Raw genomic sequence first — 19,938 nt, forward strand, 5'->3', positions numbered from 1 at the left:
AGGGAGTTTGCATAGTCAAGCCTGTTATGAATCGTGTATGAGGGTTTTGGCAGCCTGTGGTGTGAGACAGTGGTGGAGCCGGGCGATGTTGCTGAGGTGGGGGCATGGCACGGATGTGGGGTATAAACGATAGTTGAGTGTCAACCAAGACGCCAAGGTCTGGACTGGCTCAGTGAGGTGGAGTGTGCATCCTTGGATGGTGATGCTGTCAGTGCCTGAGGTGTGGAGGCGCTGATGGGAGCCAATCAGGAGGGTCTTGGTTTTGTCGAATTTCAGCTATAGAAAGTTAGCTCTCATCCAGAACTTGATGTCTGACAGACATTCTGTCAGGACAGCAGTGGTCTTGGAGTCAAGGGTTGAGGCAGAGAGATAAAAGTTGGGTGTCATTCACATATATGTGGAAGTTGACCCCATGTCACCAAGAGGGAGCTTATAAATATTGAAAAGGAGGGGACCAAGGACAGAGCCCTGAGTAACGCTGCACGAGACGGTGTGGGGGCTAGAGGAGAATCCGTTTGTGGAGATGAAGGAGAGGTGGTGTGAGAGGTACAAACTGAACCATTTAAGGACAGAATCATTAAGGTTGAGGTGAGAGGAGAGGCGGTGGATGAGGATAAAGTTTCAATGGTATCAAAGGCAGCAGAGAAGTCAAAGAGGATGAGGAAACTGAGGGACCCCTGGTCACAGATGGACAGAATATTTTTTGTCACTTTGACCAGAGTTGACAACACCCTAATCGAGAGTTGTTGATATTGATTGTAGGTTCTAAGTGTTCAGTGAATACAAAATTTCACTGGTGCCAGAAATATTCACGAAATTTGGTCAGGGAGTTCACTCTCAAATTAACATTGTAATTTAATGTTTTAAAAATACCGCTGATTACATATAGTTAAATATGTTGGACTTTTAAATAGATCGGATTGGTGAGTTATTCATAATTTCAGCAAAGATTAAATTGTGGACTGGAAGATTAATATTAAGATAAAATTAACCTCAAAGGGGTCCTAAAGAAAGCAGGAAATCGGAAATTGTAATGTCATCCTGGATCAAAAGGAGATACTCTTCTGAGGCTGTGATTAACACACAGTGTTATAGCAGAATAAAAGGAACTTTATCTAATCTTCTGTAGCTGACGTAAAGATTCTTGATGTGGATAGTGGATATCTGAAATGCAAATAGTTTATTCTCCTAGCCTACGTTCCCTTACCTTGATGAGCACAAACAGATTAAAATTGACATGAACATTTAGAGACCTATTAAACCAGTTGACTTTAAAAGCTTAAATACAGGAAGAGAGTCTGTGCCATGCTGGTGGGTCAGCTGAGATCTGGAGAAATATTAACTTGTGGCTAAACTAATATTGAAAGAGTGAAGAATTTGATCTTATCAACTGTATAATATTTGTGTCCCAGTGAGGTCAATATTTTACTATGTACTTATGCACTTGCAAGTAATATTGTTATGCTTTAGTTTTAACCATATTTTAATAATTTGACTTCCTGTGATACATTTTCAGTTAGTTATTGGAGTTTTCAGATACTAAGAATAAATATCAAATGGATGAGTAGCACAATGGTACGGTGAATACTTTTGACCTCTTGGCATCACAGAAATTTCTCGTGACTGGATATGAACAGATGTTGAATTACAGTGTTCAGTTGCCAATTTCAGCAAACTATCAACTTAGGTTTTAAAAAGAATTAACCTCAAAGTAACCCTTTCGCTGAAATATAAGGGTAGCCATTTATCAGTTTCTTTTGTAACAAAGCTGTGGTTTCTGCTGAACAGCATTGTCATTTCCAGGTTTGTTGATTCATGTTGGGCATTTATGGACACTTCTGGCTCCTGTGCTAATGATCAGTATTCTTGCAGAGTGTTTATGGATTTTATCAAATGGGTCTGGGCTGCTAATTTAGCCATCAGACTTTTTTTGATCATGCCAGTTTGTGGTTGATGAAAAGACAAATAGTTGAACTTGCTGCTATGTGTAGCGACTTATAAATTCACATTGTCAAAGTCATTGGCAATAATGGCATTAATGGCAATAGGAATTTCTGATCTTGTGTGCCTTGTGTTGTGCTATTTCTCAGGTGTATTCCTTAATAGAAAAGAGGGTCATCTGCCAATTTGCCTTGTCTGTTAGAGGTTGCTAAATGTTGTAGTTTGCTATAAGACAAATGTTGTCCATGTATTTTTTGTTAACACAGTATGAGGCTTCTAATGTGTTAGAATGTCCTCACATTTCAGATGCCATTGTGCCAATAGTTTTGCTTATATTGGCCTTATGAAAGTTTAATATGTGGGCTGCAAAGATGATTTTATTGGTCATCTATTTTCACGTGATGGACTTCCATCAGAGTCCAATGATCCTTATTGGTGTATGGTGGATTAAAGCTTAGACTGACAAGAAAAATATCTAAGCCAATTTACACAATTACTGGTCCATGCTGCTTTCTTTAAAACATCATCGTTTCAGCTCTCAGGACCTGTGGTCTGATCAAGTCCTGGTTGAAGGAATGAAAATATTTTCTCTTTTCTAAAGTGATATGATCTTTACCAATCCTAATTGATTACATTACAGGAAATATGCAGAAAAATATTGTACTCATTACTGTGGTAAATCTAAATCTGCAGGATAGCAATTGTAAGAGATTGAATTGTCACATTGGAGACATTGAGGGGGTTTATTTGTGCTTGAGGTTTAAGGAAAATCGTTACAGGGATATTAAAATGCATCTTGCCTGATATATCATCTCTCAGCATTTGTATTACTCATCTTAATGAACAAATATTTCCCCAAAAACGTTTTGACAATTGTAAATGAATAGTCAATGTGTTTGAGTAGAAGTCAAGAATGTAACCTTTCTTCACAGCAAATGTAACCCACAGCATATTTAACTTATGCAGAAATAACATTCATAGAAATAAGAATCGTTAAGGTGTTAAAACATTTTTTTATAGATAGAAAATATTACCATTTCAAAACTGTTTTCAAATTTTAAGATTACATAAAAAGAGATGACCATTAAATATGCTTTGGAAACTGTAGTAGTTGTTCAGCCTCTTGACCAGCCTCACCAAACCTTCAAGTACTTTATCTTACAGTTCAAAACTTCAAACCCATTATTTCATCACGGTAGTAATCTACAGAATAATGCTTAGAATCTCTGAACATCAAGCATTTATTTCTGAATATCTGAATTATGTGCATTTTGGGGGATTTAACATATCAAGCAATCAGTAATATTTTTTAAGGTTAAGTGCTCTTTTGTAATTCAGCACTAAATGATATTAAGCACTGTGACTGAACATCAATGTGTGCAACGCTACTGATTGAGATCCGCAACAGCTGGTAATGTACATAACGTAACTATGGCTGTTGCGCTTATGCAAACACTTAACCTAGTTAACGTTAGATATTGACTATAGGATTGATAATATTTATGATAATCTGAGTAAATTACAGCATGCAGGTTTCAGTTACTCTGGAACAGCTGATGACCATGAATTTTGCAGTTGATGTTCTATTACACCAACGTTATATGTTTTTTTTAAAAAGAAACAGAAATGCAATTGTCTATTAGAACAATGTGGCCAATTAAAATATTGTATTGCATTGCAAAATATAGCAAAATCATTTTTAATTCTGTTATTCTTGAAAGTTGTTTCATCTTTTCACCTGTTTCTTCTTCTCCTCCCCCAATCGTGGTTTCCCTGAATTTATATATCCTTCCCCAGCTAAACCCCTCTACCATTTCTGCTCTCGTGTCAGCAGAAAGAAATACGAGTGGGAGCAGCCGGAGGTCTCTTGTACTTCAGCTTTCCTATTCTTCCTTTTGCTAAAAGAACTGGGATGGACACGGCTTGTTCTCTGATAAAGGTTGAATCTGGAATACTCACAGTGTAAAGATCAATGTGGCAAATCCATGTCCTAGCCTCCACAATAACAGTGCTTGAGCAAGTTGTACAACAACAACAAAATTACATTTATAGAACGCCTTTCATGTCGGGAGGACGTCCCAAAGGGCTGAACAGTCAGGGGTCCAGACCGAACATGGGGGAGGGGTGGTGTAGGTATGAGGGAAGGCAGAGAGGTGGGATGGGGATCAAAGGCATGATCGAAGAGAAGGGTCTTGAGACCAGTCTTGAAGGAGGCAAGGGAGGAAGCGAGACGAAAAACTGTGGGGTGGAGTTCCAGCGTGTGGGGGCAGAGGCTGAAAGCCTGGCCACCGATGGTAGGGCGGGTCGGGCGGGAGATATGGAGCAGACCGGAGCCCGCTGAACGGAGGGAGCGGGCAGGTTGGTAGGGAGTCAGCAGGTCAGAGAGGTAGGAGGGGGCAAGGCCATGTACGTTGCCAGAGTACAATTTATACAACATTTAATTTACACCACATCACTGCTTAATTAAGTAACCAAAACATTATTCATATCTTAAAGAACAAGACAGCTTACTTGCTAATGTCACAAGAGCTGTTTAAATGAAGAAGGTTATTTAAAATAATAATCCTTGCACTTGACACAGCTCCTTTCACGTTGGGGGAACTTCGCAAAGCGCTTCACAGGATTTACTGTAAAGTGAATTGACATAACAATGTCCCACAAACAACCACAAGTTGAATCAGACATTTAGCACATTAATCTGATCCTTCCAAAATATCAGATGGACTGATATTCTGGAAGGATCCACCTTCCTTCATTAGAGTATTGAAAATTTAACAATATAATTTCTTATAAAGACAAGGTATTAATCTTATATCTAATATGATTGATAAATATTATTGGAATTGTCTATTAGAGCAATGTGGCCAATTAGAATATTGTGTGAAACCTATGTATTTATGATAATAAATTAAGCAGATTTAGTGCGTTTTTGAATAATTAGAAATTTACTAAATTACTTTTGAAACAATCACTTCCAATTTAAATAATAAGGAGTTTGGAGATGTTTCTTTTCAAATAAATAATTATTCAATAATAAATTGTGTTCAGATGCAAAAATACCCATTTGAAGTTCAATTCATAGAAAGAATGTTTTAATTTTGCTATTTAGCATGCACATATTCAATTTATATATAACACCTTTTATTATTTCTGCAAGATATCTATAATTATAAATGTCAACATTACTTATTTGCTGTTGTACTTTTCATCCATTTTACTATGACATTACAATTCATTTAATTTGCCAAATCCTTACACATGACCATCAATTATTATTCTAACATGTTTAACAACTCAATTATATCAGTATATGGTTGTTAAAACCATACAACAAAGACACAATATACTCTCCCTAGGAAAGTAATTAATGCTTCTCTGATCACATTATTGCATGAAAATAGCATTTGGGTTCACAATGGACTCCCTAATTGGATCTTAAATCTGCTAACCTAGTAGGCAAACATTCTCTTTCTGCCCTTCAAAGATTTCCTGCTGTGCATTGCATTTTCTGTAAGCAGATTCTCATAGCTGCAGATGACCTTCACTTCAGCTGAGAAAAATCAATTTGCCACACTGTGAGCATTCGAGAAAGATCCAGTGAAAACAGTAACCATTTTAAGACCTGTAATCGAGAAACGAACATTTAGGTTTACTTTTTAATCTGAACGAATTTTACTTCATTTACAGAAGAGTTACGCTGTCGCTGTTATTTTATCATTTCTTTCCTTTTTCTTTGAAGCACTCTGCACCGTGCATCATGCCTTGCCCAAGAGTTGGATTGTGATGCAATTACGGCCCTTCACCATTGCTTCTGCTACCGTTGTTCTGTAACTGGTCACTGTGAGGTGTATGAAAGGGGCCCAAAGTAATTCAAGCTCTATTTTTCCCTTCCGCTGTGTGGCACGTCTTCTGACAGCATTGCTGAGGTGATTGTGTGGATGGATGCTTCCTACTGCTATGGAGTCACCAAGCCTTGGTTCTTGCCAATCTTCACCGAAACATCGAAAGGACAGCACTTCAATGCAGAGTACTCCTAACACTGCACTGGAATGTCAGTCCAGAATATGAGCTCAATGTCCCAACATGAGATTTGACCCACTATCTCAGAAGTGAAAGTGCTACCAACTGAGCTAGATTGACACCTAAAGTTAGTCAATCACAAGGCTTGTAGGCTGAAGAGTCTCCCCTCTCCCAATAAAGATCAGGTAATGGCCCTTGACTTTACACGGATCTTCACTGGAGTAGAATTCAAAGGTCAGAGTGAGAGTGGGTTTTGAAATAATAAACCACAGGGAGGTCAGGGTCATGTTTGTGGAAGGTACAGAGATGTTCAGTAAAGTGGTCTCCCAATCTATCCCTTGTCTCATATGGAATAGATTGCAGCATGAACAGCCAATATACATTAACTGAAGGTTATACACAAAAAGGAGCCAATGCTGGGGGTAATGAATCAGTCACAGAGGTATTGATACTGAAGAAAGGGGGCAATTGGAAATAATCATACAGGTAGTGGAATATTATCTGGTGGCTACAGTGGCTGATAGGAAGTTCACTCTGTTATTACTGTTCTCATGTGAAGGGACAGCTAGGCAAGAGAAGTAAGAATGAAAACATGGGAAATGGAGCAAATCAATCTGTCTTTCATTTACAGATGCTGATCTACCTGTTGTACAGATAGCTTGCCAAGTTTTTGTCTCCTTTAGTTATAAAATAATTCTATCTGTACCACCTTTCCCCAGACTTCACAATCTGTTACTAATCTGTTAGTTACTCCGTTGATCGAGTTAGTGGTCCTACACTTCTTTTATATTAGGTCTTCAGCCGTGAAATGCATTCTATAAATGTAATTTTGTTGTTGTTGTTGTTCAGTTGCACTATAAGTGATGCTCAAATGACAGTGCTACAATTGAAAGTTGCAAACTGAGTGAAGCTCAGGGCTTTACATTTTCAAATGCTCATTTGTTTTATTTTCAGAGTTTGTTCCATGTTTGGGCATAACGTCATCACACCACGTACAGACATTGCACACCTGATGTGATGACATCTTCCACACATGTGTGAAACCTTTATGTAGTTTCATCGACTGCTACTAAATAATGGTAGAGGAGCTGCACCTCTATATTGAGGGAACTTTGCTGAGTTTTGCTACTGTTGTTCAGGTTGCAGTGATTGCAGTGGTCAAAAAGCAGGAAAGATTCTGTATATGCAATATAACTTTATTGCAGAACAAAAACCTTACTATCATTGGCCTTGTTGTAGCTTAAGGATAACTGGCCAGAGTTAAGTAAACTGAGAACCTGTGTGGTTGTTCAGAATTATCTATGAGCGTGTATTTCATGCCAGAAAAAGGCTTTAGTGGCATTACAAAACAATGGTCGCAGATCTTGTTCAATGTGGTTTGGTTACATCTGCCACCTGCTAATGCACAATGATCTTGTACCTTTTATATGCAGACGTGTTATGTTATAAAATCTGTCCTACAGTATACTGTATGCGTTCTGAGAGAAAATAATGCTATTGAGAATTTTTAAATAGCTACTTAACTGAGAATGCATATAGAATACATACTCTAAGAGACCTCTACTAGTACAGAACGCACCCTGTTGAGAACTGCTGGGATTCTGAAAACGTTTTTTTTTCACAATTAAAACATTAGAATGCCAGATGACGCTTTAACTATTAGTATAAGACGAGCTTTTCCTAATTGAACTCTTTTGCACTCATCAGTGTGTTCTGTCCAATGTAAGCTAAAATTGTCTGAATAGCCAAAGGAAAGTTTCCCACAGTCACTAGCCACAGAAAACACTATTGTCTTTCCCCAGTTTGATGGACAACATTTTTATAAATGGTAACCCGTCTGTCAATGGCATCCTCACTGAAAAGGCAAAAGGAAACAGAAAAGATTCTGCCAATATCTGACAAAGCATGCTAACACATAATCAGGCATTCATTAGCCAAGCAGCTGCCCCTGGAACCTGCATAACACAGGTGCCTTTAGTCATTTCCTATTCACACAAAAAAGCCAAAAAAATATACGTTACCTGAAAAAGGAACAGTTTACTATGACCTGTCAAACCTCCATCTTTTGACTCAGTGTGTACATGGGTTTTGGGGAGGAGGAGACCATAAACATAGCTTTAGTTTTGATTCATGGTGGGCGGGGGGCGAGAGCAAACGTGGACAGATATTCCTAATAATTAGTTAGAAGACATTGGTCTCCAAAATCAAAAGAAAACAGCTTTTCAGTTACAATGCAATTAATTATTTTGAAGACTGCAGTGCTACTTCCACAACAAGTTCACAACTATAACCAGGTTGGAATTTTTAGTTTATTTGTAGAATAATGTAGATTAGGTGAAATTTTGGTTACTTCTGCGGTGTTCTTTTTTTTAGTATTTTGTCATACTGGGTAACTTTGTGTAAAAAGATATAAATAAAAACATTCAAGCTTAGCCACTTTGCATCTTTTCGTAATTTTTAAAAAATATTTAATCTCGCAAAAAACATCTGCTATAGAAGACACATTTATGAAACACTAATTATCTATATACAGTAGGGTTTTTTTAAATTCAAGGTAAACTTGAAAAAAATACTGTATCAACAAAATGACAATGCTATTAGTTTGAAACAATATTCATGGGAAAACTAACCAGATTCTGTTTTTCAATATAAGCTATAATTCACGTATTTTATAAAGGTGGTTTTGTTTGGAGAAGAGCCATTTGTGTCAGGATATTGCACAAATCATGGACTTTGTTAACATTGCAATGATTTATGCAGAGTGCTTGTAAACAAATGGAAATTGGATGTTGGGGACATCCATCTTTTATTATAGTTGCTTTTCCTATTTGCATTGACAATCTGTGTAGAAAATACTATGTTTACAAATTCATATTAACCTATGAATATGCAGTCACTCCATTTCATAGTAAAATCCTGCAAAGGGTTTGAGATGTTTTCAAATTATGTGATATGGTGGCAATATTAAATGGAAAGATTATTATAATGTACACTGATAATAATATGAATTGATAATATAATACAATTTGAATGTGCAGCATTTCACACATTGGCACTGGATGGGATAACCAATCTTATAGCAAGACCCAGCTTTATAAAAATAATCCTTACATTTGGCATAGCGCCTTTCATGTCGGGAGGATATAATAAGAAGCCTTGCATTTGATATAGCGCCTTATCACGTCTTCAAGTCGTCTCAAAGCCACAGAATATATGTAAAGTGAATTCACTGTACAGTTTGTGGGCGAAACAAAAGGATGGCCTACAGAATTTACAGTGAAGCGGAGTGACTCAGAACGCAGTTGTAGGTCAAAGTGTCGGCCCAAATCAACACAGCGATGTCCCACAAACAGCGATGAAACAAATGCGGGGGAATTGGTTGGCAAGGACCACTTTTCGAACAGTGCCATGGGATCTTTCACGTCTACCCGTCTGTAGGCAGGCAGGACCTTGGCTTAACGTCTCATCCGAAGAACGGCACTCCGACAATGCAGCAGCGCTCCCTCAGCGCTCCGCTGCAGAGTGGGCCTGGACCCCACATGGGGCTTGAACCCCTGACTCGGGAGCGTGCGCGGCTGAGCCGGGCCGACACACAAAAGCCAGGCTTCTCATCACGAGAACCTGCAGATCCAACTTTAAATTTCTTCCTTCTCTGTGTCGGGAGAGAAATATGGCCTGTGAGAAAAAAACCGCCCCTTACGTTTTATTAGAAGCCAATAAAAGTCACACCTGCCGCCCGCCCTGATGTCAGACTGCGGCTCAGCCACAGGCCGGGGCTACCGCAGAGCATTGTGGGATGTGGGAGGACCCGGCCCTGCGCCGGGAGTCCAGCCAATCAGCTGCGGCCTTGCTGACGGACGACGCTGTCATGGCGACGCCAGAGCTGGAGGCCGTTGTGGCGGAGAGCGTTCGGCAACTTCTCCACTCTCTGGCTCGCTTTCCCCAGCAGGTCAGTGGTTACAGCCCGTCACTGGCAGCAGGTGCTGCCCAGCGCCTTGCGGCCAACCGCAGCCCCGTGGCTCTGGGGCGGGGGAGTGTGGGTCTGGCGCTGGGGGGGGTTGAGGGTCTGGCAAGGTTGGCCTGTGGGTCTGGGGCGGGGGAGTGTGGGTCTGGCGGTGGGGGGGGTTGAGGGTCTGGCAAGGTTGGCCTGTAGGTCTGGGGTGGGGGAGTGTGGGACTGGGGTGGTGCTGTGGGTCTGGGGCGGTGGGTCTGGGGCGGGGGAGTGTGGGTCTGGCGGCGGGGGGCGTGGGTCTGGCGGCGGGGGGCCGTGGGTCTGGCGGCGGGGGGGGGGGGGGCGTGGGTCTGGCGGCGGGGGGCCGTGGGTCTGGCGGCGGGGGCCGTGGGTCTGGCGGCGGGGGCCGTGGGTCTGGCGGCGGGGGGCCGTGGGTCTGGCGGCGGGGGGCCGTGGGTCTGGCGGCGGGGGCCGTGGGTCTGGCGGCGGGGGCCGTGGGTCTGGCGGCGGGGGCCGTGGGTCTGGCGGCGGGGGGGCCGTGGGTCTGGCGGCGGGGGGCCGTGGGTCTGGCGGCGGGGGGCCGTGGGTCTGGCGGGCGGCTGTGGGTCTGGCGGCGGGGGGCCGTGGGTCTGGCGGGGGGCTGTGATGGAAAAGAAATTCCTTGCATTTAGTGTTGTGACGTTTCACATCTCAAAGCGCCTCAGTCATTCTGTAAAGAGTAGTAGTTGTGTATTTGAAGGCACACATAAAAATAATTTGCATTTATGTCCCACAAACACCCTTGAAAAGTGCTATGCAAATGTAATTTTGTTGTTGAAATGAATGACTTTTTTTGCTGGTCCAGAATCTTTATCTTGGTTCACCATGTCATCCAAAGAATGGCACCTCTGACCATTTAGCAATTTACACTGTATTGGTGTGTCATCCTATACTATATGCTCAAAGTTCTGATGTGGGATTCAATGTGTGACTGTGGTCCTTTATAAGTATAAGACTCTAAATGTGACACTTGAATACACATCAACATACAACTAACCAACAGTTCTGCAGATACAAATGGCCATTCATTTCTTTGCTGTTAGTGGGATTTTGCAAGGTGGTAGTTGTGTTTGCCTACAAAAATATACAGTAACTTCATGTCACAGTAAAACCCTGTGAAGTGCTTTGAATTATTTTGATGATGTGATACAGTATTATATCCAATGTAAGAATTATTATTTATTATTAGTGTATAGTAAGGGAAGATAATGATGGGCAAAATTATCACAGTTCAGCCTGTTGTGCTGTTTAATCAATCTAAATTTGTTACAATGCATGGCAGTTCATGTTTTTTAAAATTTTGTTTTTATGCACAATATTTGGGAACGCAGTGACAGTGGTTTCCAAGACTGGTGCTATGAACTTTCTCTGTCATTTATTAAAAACAAGTGAACTTCATTCTTCCTCTGGTAGATTGGTAATTTAATCTAGTTTAGAAATACAATAATATAATTGTACACAAGCAAAGAAAGTATTTTCACTTGTCAAAAGTACAAGCAAACTGAAATGCAGATTGATTTGACAGTTTAAAGGTGCAAAAAATTGTGGTAATGTCTAAGCTTTCCTTGTTCTTATCTAATGTTAGCTATGTAGTTGCTGAACAAACTACATAAATGACTATGACTATTTGTAAAGATCTAGACTGGACATAGACAAGTGATTTTGACGTGTTTATCTGCTCTGTTAAAGCTTAACCTTGGAGAAGCTGTAGTGAAAGTTTCTGTTGATTTAAACAAACTTCAGAGTCTGCCAGTACTTGATCCAGCAAGCTTAAGTAGTATGCTTCAACAACATGTGCTTGATTTACAGGTGAGTACATCTTTATTTATTTAAAAAAATCTATTTGAATGTTTCTCTTATAAATACAATAACCCTAGTAGTTATAAGGTAATTAACTGAATTTGAGAAGTTCAGGTGACATTATAAGTTGCTGTCTCTTCTCCTAAAGGTGCTGATTTATTTTGGACAGCAATTTATTCCACAGCTGTTGGGTTACCCAGGTATCATTCTTTTTAAATTATGAGTGTAAATAGTGGGTATCAGCAGGCTATTCCCCTTGGTCTTGTATTTGTACAAGGCTGTATTGCATCAAAATATGTCAAAGCATTTCACAAGTCATTTCTGTCAGGTGCAGTGATTTTAACAGGCAATTTTAGGGGCCATACCCCACGCACCTTGAAAATGCTGAGCAGCTCTTCTGCTTCTCCAGTTTATATCGATCAATTCAGCACAGATAGGCAATCAAACCTGAGACATTTATGTTCTGTATAACTTTGATTCATTTTAAGAAGTGGCTCAAGTGGTTTATAATGTCTTCAGAACCTTGAAATGAAATTGCTCCTTGAATTCTTTCTGGAGAATTTATACTGTAATCTTCATGAGGTTATTCAGTTTTGGGTTTATTTCCTCTAACTGACAGTAACTGTTGGTATGCATTGTTTTATATGCTTTGAAGTAGTAATGATGAATATGAGAAAATTCTTTCAACTCAGAGTACCAATAATTGATTATCAAGAAGTAAGGTCAGTGTAAATTTACAAAAAATGTGCATATTTATTGAGTAACTGAATCATTACATTTAATTGAATGTCACTGTTGAGAAAAGTCACCTTACTTACAGATCTGTACCTACAGATGTGAATAAAGTTGATAAATTACCCGATTCCCTCTGCAGAAGTCAGGCCTAGTGGCTTTCAATAATTGTTTACACCCATGAAGTTTACTACTCAGTGTCGGTATTGCACTTGTATCTCTGAAATCCACAATCATACAGTTGAACAAAATCACTGTAGCTTTAACTTAGAAGAATCCATGTAACCTCAAGATTACTTTACAATGTTGGATTGTAGAGATTTATTATCCATCAGTTGTTGAAGTACAAAATCCCCCACCGTATCCCATTTACCTGAATAGTAGTCTCTTCCTACATTTTACTTTGTTTTGGTTGGCAGTTGCCTGAAAGATTTCTCTTCGAGCATACCCAGTTACTAAAATGGTTCCAGATGTAACAAAAATGATTATGAGAGCCTTGGGAGAAGGTGTTAATGGTCTTAACTCTTATATGTGCCCCACTTTGCTTATTAGCATTGCTTTGAAGTTGGTCCTAATAAGATACAGAACAGTCAGCAAGTTTTCATCAGGCGAGATTTCTTTACATGAGTGTTTGCACAATATTACAAATGTTATGTTTTATGTTTGATTCTTGGTAGTTCTTATTTCTTAATAAATTTTGTTCTCTCACCAAAATATATTACCTTGTCTTGGGTAACATTTTTTTTCAGAAAAAGGTGAAACCAGTATAATAGCACACTTGTATAATTTTGTTTCAAACTGTATTGGAATAAAATATTGTTTTAAGCCATGATTTCACACTCACTATTGGGTTATTAAAGGTACGAGTGTAGATATGGTGCTTTGCCATAGTGAAAAGATTTTGAGCTGTCAATCTTTTGTGTTTGGGTATCCCAATAGCTGTGGTTGAACAACTGAGACCTGATGACTATGAGCTGGCTCCATAAGGCCGATTTAAGGAAGTGGGAAGCAACAAAGAGAAAAAATAAACTACTAAATATAGAATATGCATTTTTCTCCAAATTCCTATCATTTTACTGTATTTATTACTTATAATCGACAAAACATTGTATTCTTGTGTTGGGTATTATTATTTAAAGGCTATTAGATGGATTGATATGGATGTCTGATGCCAGATTGTGCCACATTTCCTAAATGTGCCAATCTGATTTTGAAATCCTGAACAAAAGGTTCGCTGCGTGGGGAAAGTTCAAAAAAAGGGAAACAGCACCCTTAATAACGTTGTCACCAAACAATATAGACCTGTCTTGAGATTTTATTAAACTGTAACTTTTTCAAATGTTTAATCAGACTAACCCCAAGCTCTGGGGTATTTTGCCCTTCAAACAATTTAATAACTTTTTCCAATCAGCGCATTTCAGACAAGCTTGATCTTCTCGTTGGAAATGGCCCGTCTGGACATCATGAAGCAATGCTGCCTGCGAAGTCTACTGGTGATCCAAAGAAAGTGGCAGAAGGCTGCAAGCCCAATTCCAATGAAGCAATTAGTCTTGAAACAAAGGTGCGGAATGACATAGAAAACAAACCTGAAGGACCAGAATCAGCAATTAATTCAACCGAATTTGAATTGGTGCAGATTAAGGCTAGCAGAGATGAAGTAAGAGACTGTAATTTTATATTTATATCCTCCTTGACATAATTATAATGATTTGGAAATTGTTTGTTTTTTGAGCAAGTCGAACACTTTTTGTCTTATTTATAACAGATAGAAAGACGAATATCAGCATTCATAGAGAGAAAGCAGGCTGAGAACAATGAAAACAATATCCGTGAATTTTGCAATGTTATTCATTGTAATTTAGGTGAGTTGTCTTTTATTAAATACTTTATTGATTTTGATATTTTTAGCATCTACAGCAAATATTAAATATTTAACAATGATACCTTATACAAGTGGAAATCATGTTGGTTTATTCTGTATTTTTTCGTATTACAGACAGTATTTAGAATACAGTAGAAGTGGGGCAGAACACATTGTTTTAATTCCATCGCCTCACTGAATATTTTCTTTTGAATTGCTTTTATTATCTCATTCAGTTGCATGTGTTTTTGTGCAGAAAACAGCTGTGCTAGAACGGATGCAGTTTTCACTCCTCATCCTGGCTTTAAGAGTCATGTTAAAGGTACAGGTTGATTTTGTTATTTTTAATCTAACATTTTTGCTGTTTTTCTTATTGAATAAACATAAATATTTAACTTCAAGTGTGAGAATATTGTTACCTTTACAATACATTATGGGTTGTTGTTTCACGAAAAGAAACAAATGTGGATACATTTGAACTTGTGGAAAGTTCTGAATTTGAGAAAAGTCACCATAACAATGATGTGCTCACATTCAAAACTTTTTCTAGAATTACCATCTACTTCAAAAATAATAATCATTTTGTGGATGTTAATACATTTCTGAAATAAAACTATCTTGAATTTGGAAGAAATACATTGTTGATAAAATAGCTTGTTTCTAAATAATTGAGATTAGTTTTGTACTTTTCTTATAAAGAGATTTAAATGTGCAAGAGAAAGAAGAGGAAGGAAGGTTGAGACTAATTTTCTTTTTCTGCCTCATCTAGTTCTATTTGTAGGCACATTACTGTACCTAGTCTTACTTTGCTACATGCAGAATTCATAAGAGTTTACACAGGACAATAAACTTCATTGACTGGAAAGTTTCAGTGAATGGTCAATAATTTTATCCAAAGCTTTTTCCCTTTCCATCTTTGCTGAAAAACATCTCTGCTGTGTACACGTTTGGGGGTTTTGTTTTCCTGTAGGCAATACGGTACATTTATCCATAATATGTTCTCGACCATTTTCTCCACTATACTTATATATCGCTCTTAGCCTTTTAGATTAATTGGCCTTTCCCATCTCGCATAAATGCCCGGGAGAGATTCCTGGTGTTTCTACCAACATATGGCTGGGAAAAGCATTGTTGTGTGTTGCATATCGGTTACTGAACCAGTGACTGCATTTTTTGAAGCCGATAATTCGTAAAACGTGTAGGGAGGAGTAATGGCTTTGTTAGTCACAATTCAGTAAAATAATGTTGGGAAGTAAATACAGATGGCGCAAAATAAGAATTTTCATAAAGATCCTATATTTTGTGGACAATTGCTGTTAGGTTTTGAACGCTAATGTTTTGAAAGCACGCTGATAATGGTGGATTCATCATAGTGAATTATGTTACGGAATAAAACTGATCTTATGAATAATGTAAAAGAAGACTTTCCAAATCTTGCATATTTCAATTTGTTCACAGTTTCAAGAGTTGTGAATACATATGGGCCACAAACCAGGCCTGAAAATGCAGGAGAATTTCAGCAGAAATCTGACAATGTGAATCAAGACTGTGGTAACCCTGCTGTTGAAGAAAGGCTACAAAATATGGAAGCCCACCTGAAGCTCCAAACAGGTGCAGTTTACTTTGCAGTCTTCTTATTAATAGTGTGCTAATGAGAAAGTAATCCAATACCAGGAGGTGATTGCAAGAAAATAATTAATCAAATTCAGATGATGACATGAGCTGCAAGACAAGTACTTCAGTAGTTTTTTAACAGGTATATGAATCCAAAAATGTAATCAGGCTCACAATTATTTCTGTCCTGTCTGGTTTATGTCTTTGATCTGTGATGCTTGAACAGAAAGATTTATGATACTGTAGGTTTGCCCTAGCTCAAGCTGAATTTTCTTTGCTTGCATGCCTCCAAATGATCGAGGTGAAATGATTTGTACACTATCTATCCACGAAAATTCAGATTTTGTTTTGTGTATGTAGGCGGTCCTGTTCCAATAGACATTTATCGAAGGATCAAAAGGCTTGAGGATAGAATTCTTCATTTGGAAGGCCTTTCTCCAGAATATTTTCACCATGTGGTAGGTTAATTGTTTTCATTACATTAGCTAGCTATTGTTAAATATATAATATATATAGGTTTAGGTAGAAGGAAACAATTTGGCAACAAAATTGATTGTATTTGTTGTATCTAAATACATCATAGCCTGCAAGCTATGTCTTTGCAGAATATATGCGTTTTTAGTTTTCTCACCAACTGCTATTCAGTTATCACAACAACAGCTGCTGTTGCCAATTACCTTGTTTTATTAATCATGGATTTTTTAAAAAAAAGCTCAATTTCAGTTTGACACAGTTAAGGATTACGAAATTTAATGACAAAATTTACGTTGAACTTGATTTTAAAGCCTTAATTATGAAGATTATTTCCAACTGTTAAGGGGACTTTACTAGTGAATAATTTTATCCAATCTTTAAAGAAAAAGGTGCAACATAGATAAATCTGACACTATGTTGATGAAAGCACCTGCATCTGAAGCAATTATCTGCGGGCTTCAATCTCTGGGCTGCCTGTCTGTTAGATCCTCCTGGTAGTTAATTTCATCAATTCTCATTTGGAATACAAGATTGAAACAACAACAACAAAATTACATTTGTATAGCGGCTTTCAACATGTGTCGAAGGATGTTTATAAGCAAATGACAATTGTGTTAATGGAGAATACATGGCTTAGACCTTTCAGGCGGCGCAGTAATTCATGAGAAAGAGGAACAAAATTTCACTAACGCAGAAATGTTGTGATGTTCAACCAGTCACAATAGAATAAAGTTCTATGCATTGGAAATTTAACTTTGAACTGCTGAACTTCTCGATCAGCAAAATATTAGGATAAAGGTAGACTTGTATATAACTGGACGCAAAATACTGCAGATGCTGGAAATCTGAAACAAAAACAGAAGTCGCTGGGGAGCAAGAAGTCGCTCCCAACAAATAATTCTCCGCCATTTCTGGCACCTCCAGGGTGATCCAACCACTAAACATATTGTTCCCTCACCTCTCTCCCCCCCCCTCTTCTCAGCATTCCGAAGGGGCCATTCCCTCTGTGACTCCCTAGGTCATTCCTCCATCACCACCAACAGTTGCTCTCCTCCCCCCAGCACCTTCCCATGCCAGCACCAGAGATGCTAAAAAGAAGCACTTTGCATACGTTTTGAATGGGCCATGAATGAACCACTACTTCTCATATACTGTCAAATGTTTTATAAATTCAGATATTAAATTTGATGGGGGCCAGAAAAAAAGAATGGGATCTTTGAAGCCTATTATTCTGAAACATTCTTTATTCTATGATGCAGATTTAAGCAAAACATGTTTTTTAGTATTTTTGGAGATTTAACTGAAGGGTGTACATTTAAGATTTTGCAGATCATTGTTAGACATATTGTCAATGATTTTAAGGTTTTGTGTTGCTTTTTTTAAAAAAAATCTTTTTTCTTCTCCTAGAATTTTTCAGCTAAAAGACGAAAAGTTCAAGCAGCTCAGGTATTTTTTTTATTTATATATGAAACAGCTTAGGGGCAAAATTTGACCTTGGTCTAAATTTACTCTATTAATACAGCATTTCAAAGTTCCCAGAATTTAGAAAGTCCTTAGATACAACCTTAATTTTGGAGCTGTTTTTCTGTATCATTTTAACTGGTTCTGTAACTTCTTTTAACAGATGTCAGCTTAGTTCAGTTAGTAGAACATCTTCTAATTCAGAAGGTTATGAGTTCCAGCCCCACATTGGAACTTTGAATTTGGAAAGTCTAGGCTGACAGTCCATTGTTGTACTTGGGGTTGCTGCGTTGTTGCTGGAGATGTCCTTCAGATGAGACATTAAACCGAAGCCCCTTCTGTGTTTAGCTAGATGCTAAAGGTCCTATGTCACTATTCAAAAGGAAGAGTTTTTCTTGGTGTCCTGGCCAATCATACCCCAAAATAAAACTGGTCATTTACTTCATGGTTGTTTGTGGGACATTACTGTGTGCAAAATAGTATATTGTGTGATCGTTTTGAGACATCTTCCTGACCTAAAAGATGCTATATCAAATGCAAAGTTTATTTTTATCTAACAAATACAGAAAAGCGGCTTCAAAGTTAAGAATAAATTCAATTTGCTGAATTCCTGCTGCCTTATGGGTATGAGAACTGAGGGAAAGTTTAGTTGAAATTTGCTACCCACTCAAATAAATCACACCACCCTAATCAATATTTTGTCCTCATCAGTGAGTTTGTGATTTTGGGAACTCTGTATATTTTAGTCCATTTCTTATGTTCAAGGAACCTATTTTAATCCACGAACGCTGTTTCCCTACTATGCTTTCCTCATTTCTTGGGCATGAGCTCAACACAAACAATTCAGTCTGAATGGACAAACACATGTTGGTACATAGTCAGTAAAGGCACCTGGAAGAGGTGGTTGTCAGTAAACTTTGAGAATCCAAACTACAATGCTTTACTCTGGTCTGCTACAGATTTAAACTCTCGAAATCTGTCTTTCAGAGCTACAGCCTGACTGAATTAGATGAGAAGATTCATGTGCTGAAGGCTGTACTGTTGCAGAAAGCGAATGACCAGGCTCATGCGATGGAGTCAGAGAAGATCTCTTTCTGAAGTCAATTTTCACTCTTGAGATTTATGACTCGACTGATGAAAACTGGTTGAAATAAGTCAGTGAACAAACATCGTGGGTTTTTTTTAAAAATAGAGACTTGTCTTGCAGCAATTGTATGGGAATTTATTGACATTTCCTGAAGTATTTTTCTTGAGTACTTAATCAAAATTCTACAGATGGCAGTTTGGCGAGATTACCGTTGATAATAGCAAGAGTCTAGTAACCGGATAAATAAAAAACTTTCTCTTTTCAATAAAACCCAGCTGTCACTCTTAAGCAATTTTTAGAAGGGAGATCTTCATTGTCTGCTGGTAGAACAGGAAGAAATGTAAGGATAAATGTCTTCTGCACAAAGTCAGAAAAAACGGTGATAAAAACGATCTAGAATAAATATTTTTTGTACATAAGTAGAAACATTCTGGCGGCACTAAAATTTATCATCATGACTAAATTGCATCTTGTTTCAGCTACATTTTCAACTGCTGTAGTCATCTTATTCATTATTTATGTAAATATTGTGTACTACTGTATATTGGTTCAATGTTAGTTTCTAAGTGGTATAATAAAATTTGCCCTTACCATTTATTGTATTTTTCGAATGGTCGTTACTTTTTATCTTTTAGTTAATCTCGATTTAAAGTAAAGATTTCAGAATAAACCTTTTCTGCTTCAGAACCTGCTGATTCCAATCGCTTTAGCATTATTCTTCCCTTAACTCTGAAGTAAGCTTGAAGCTATTCTCTGGAACTCCCTGCCTCAATCCAACAGTCTTGCTCATATTCAGATTGCACCTAAGGACCTTCATATTCGACCGTACGTATGGTCAACTCCACTTTCTCCTGGCTCAGCGTTAAGTTCCACCATTGTTAAGTGCTCCAAGATGCTACCTAGGATGAAGGAAACTTGCTGGAAAATTCAAATCTTGTGATTTTCTAAAAAATTGAT

At 38.3% G+C, this 19,938-nt stretch overlaps 1 protein-coding gene across 1 annotated transcript; it reads left to right on the forward strand.

The window, feature by feature from the left end:
* Positions 1 to 9,758: 9,758 nt before the first annotated feature.
* On the forward strand, positions 9,759 to 19,580 carry LOC103178538 (MAP3K12 binding inhibitory protein 1). Its single transcript, XM_007893349.2, has 9 exons — positions 9,759 to 9,910; positions 11,642 to 11,761; positions 13,896 to 14,141; positions 14,250 to 14,346; positions 14,602 to 14,667; positions 15,804 to 15,956; positions 16,320 to 16,417; positions 17,841 to 17,879; positions 18,882 to 19,580. The coding sequence occupies exons 1-9, from the start codon at positions 9,830 to 9,832 to the stop codon at positions 18,990 to 18,992; spliced, it is 1,011 nt and encodes a 336-aa protein (XP_007891540.1). The 5' UTR covers positions 9,759 to 9,829; the 3' UTR covers positions 18,993 to 19,580.
* Positions 19,581 to 19,938: the final 358 nt, after the last annotated feature.

The sequence above is a fragment of the Callorhinchus milii genome, unplaced genomic scaffold, assembly GCF_018977255.1.
Source record: "Callorhinchus milii isolate IMCB2004 unplaced genomic scaffold, IMCB_Cmil_1.0 Scaffold9, whole genome shotgun sequence".
In the NCBI taxonomy this organism is placed as follows: domain Eukaryota; kingdom Metazoa; phylum Chordata; class Chondrichthyes; order Chimaeriformes; family Callorhinchidae; genus Callorhinchus; species Callorhinchus milii.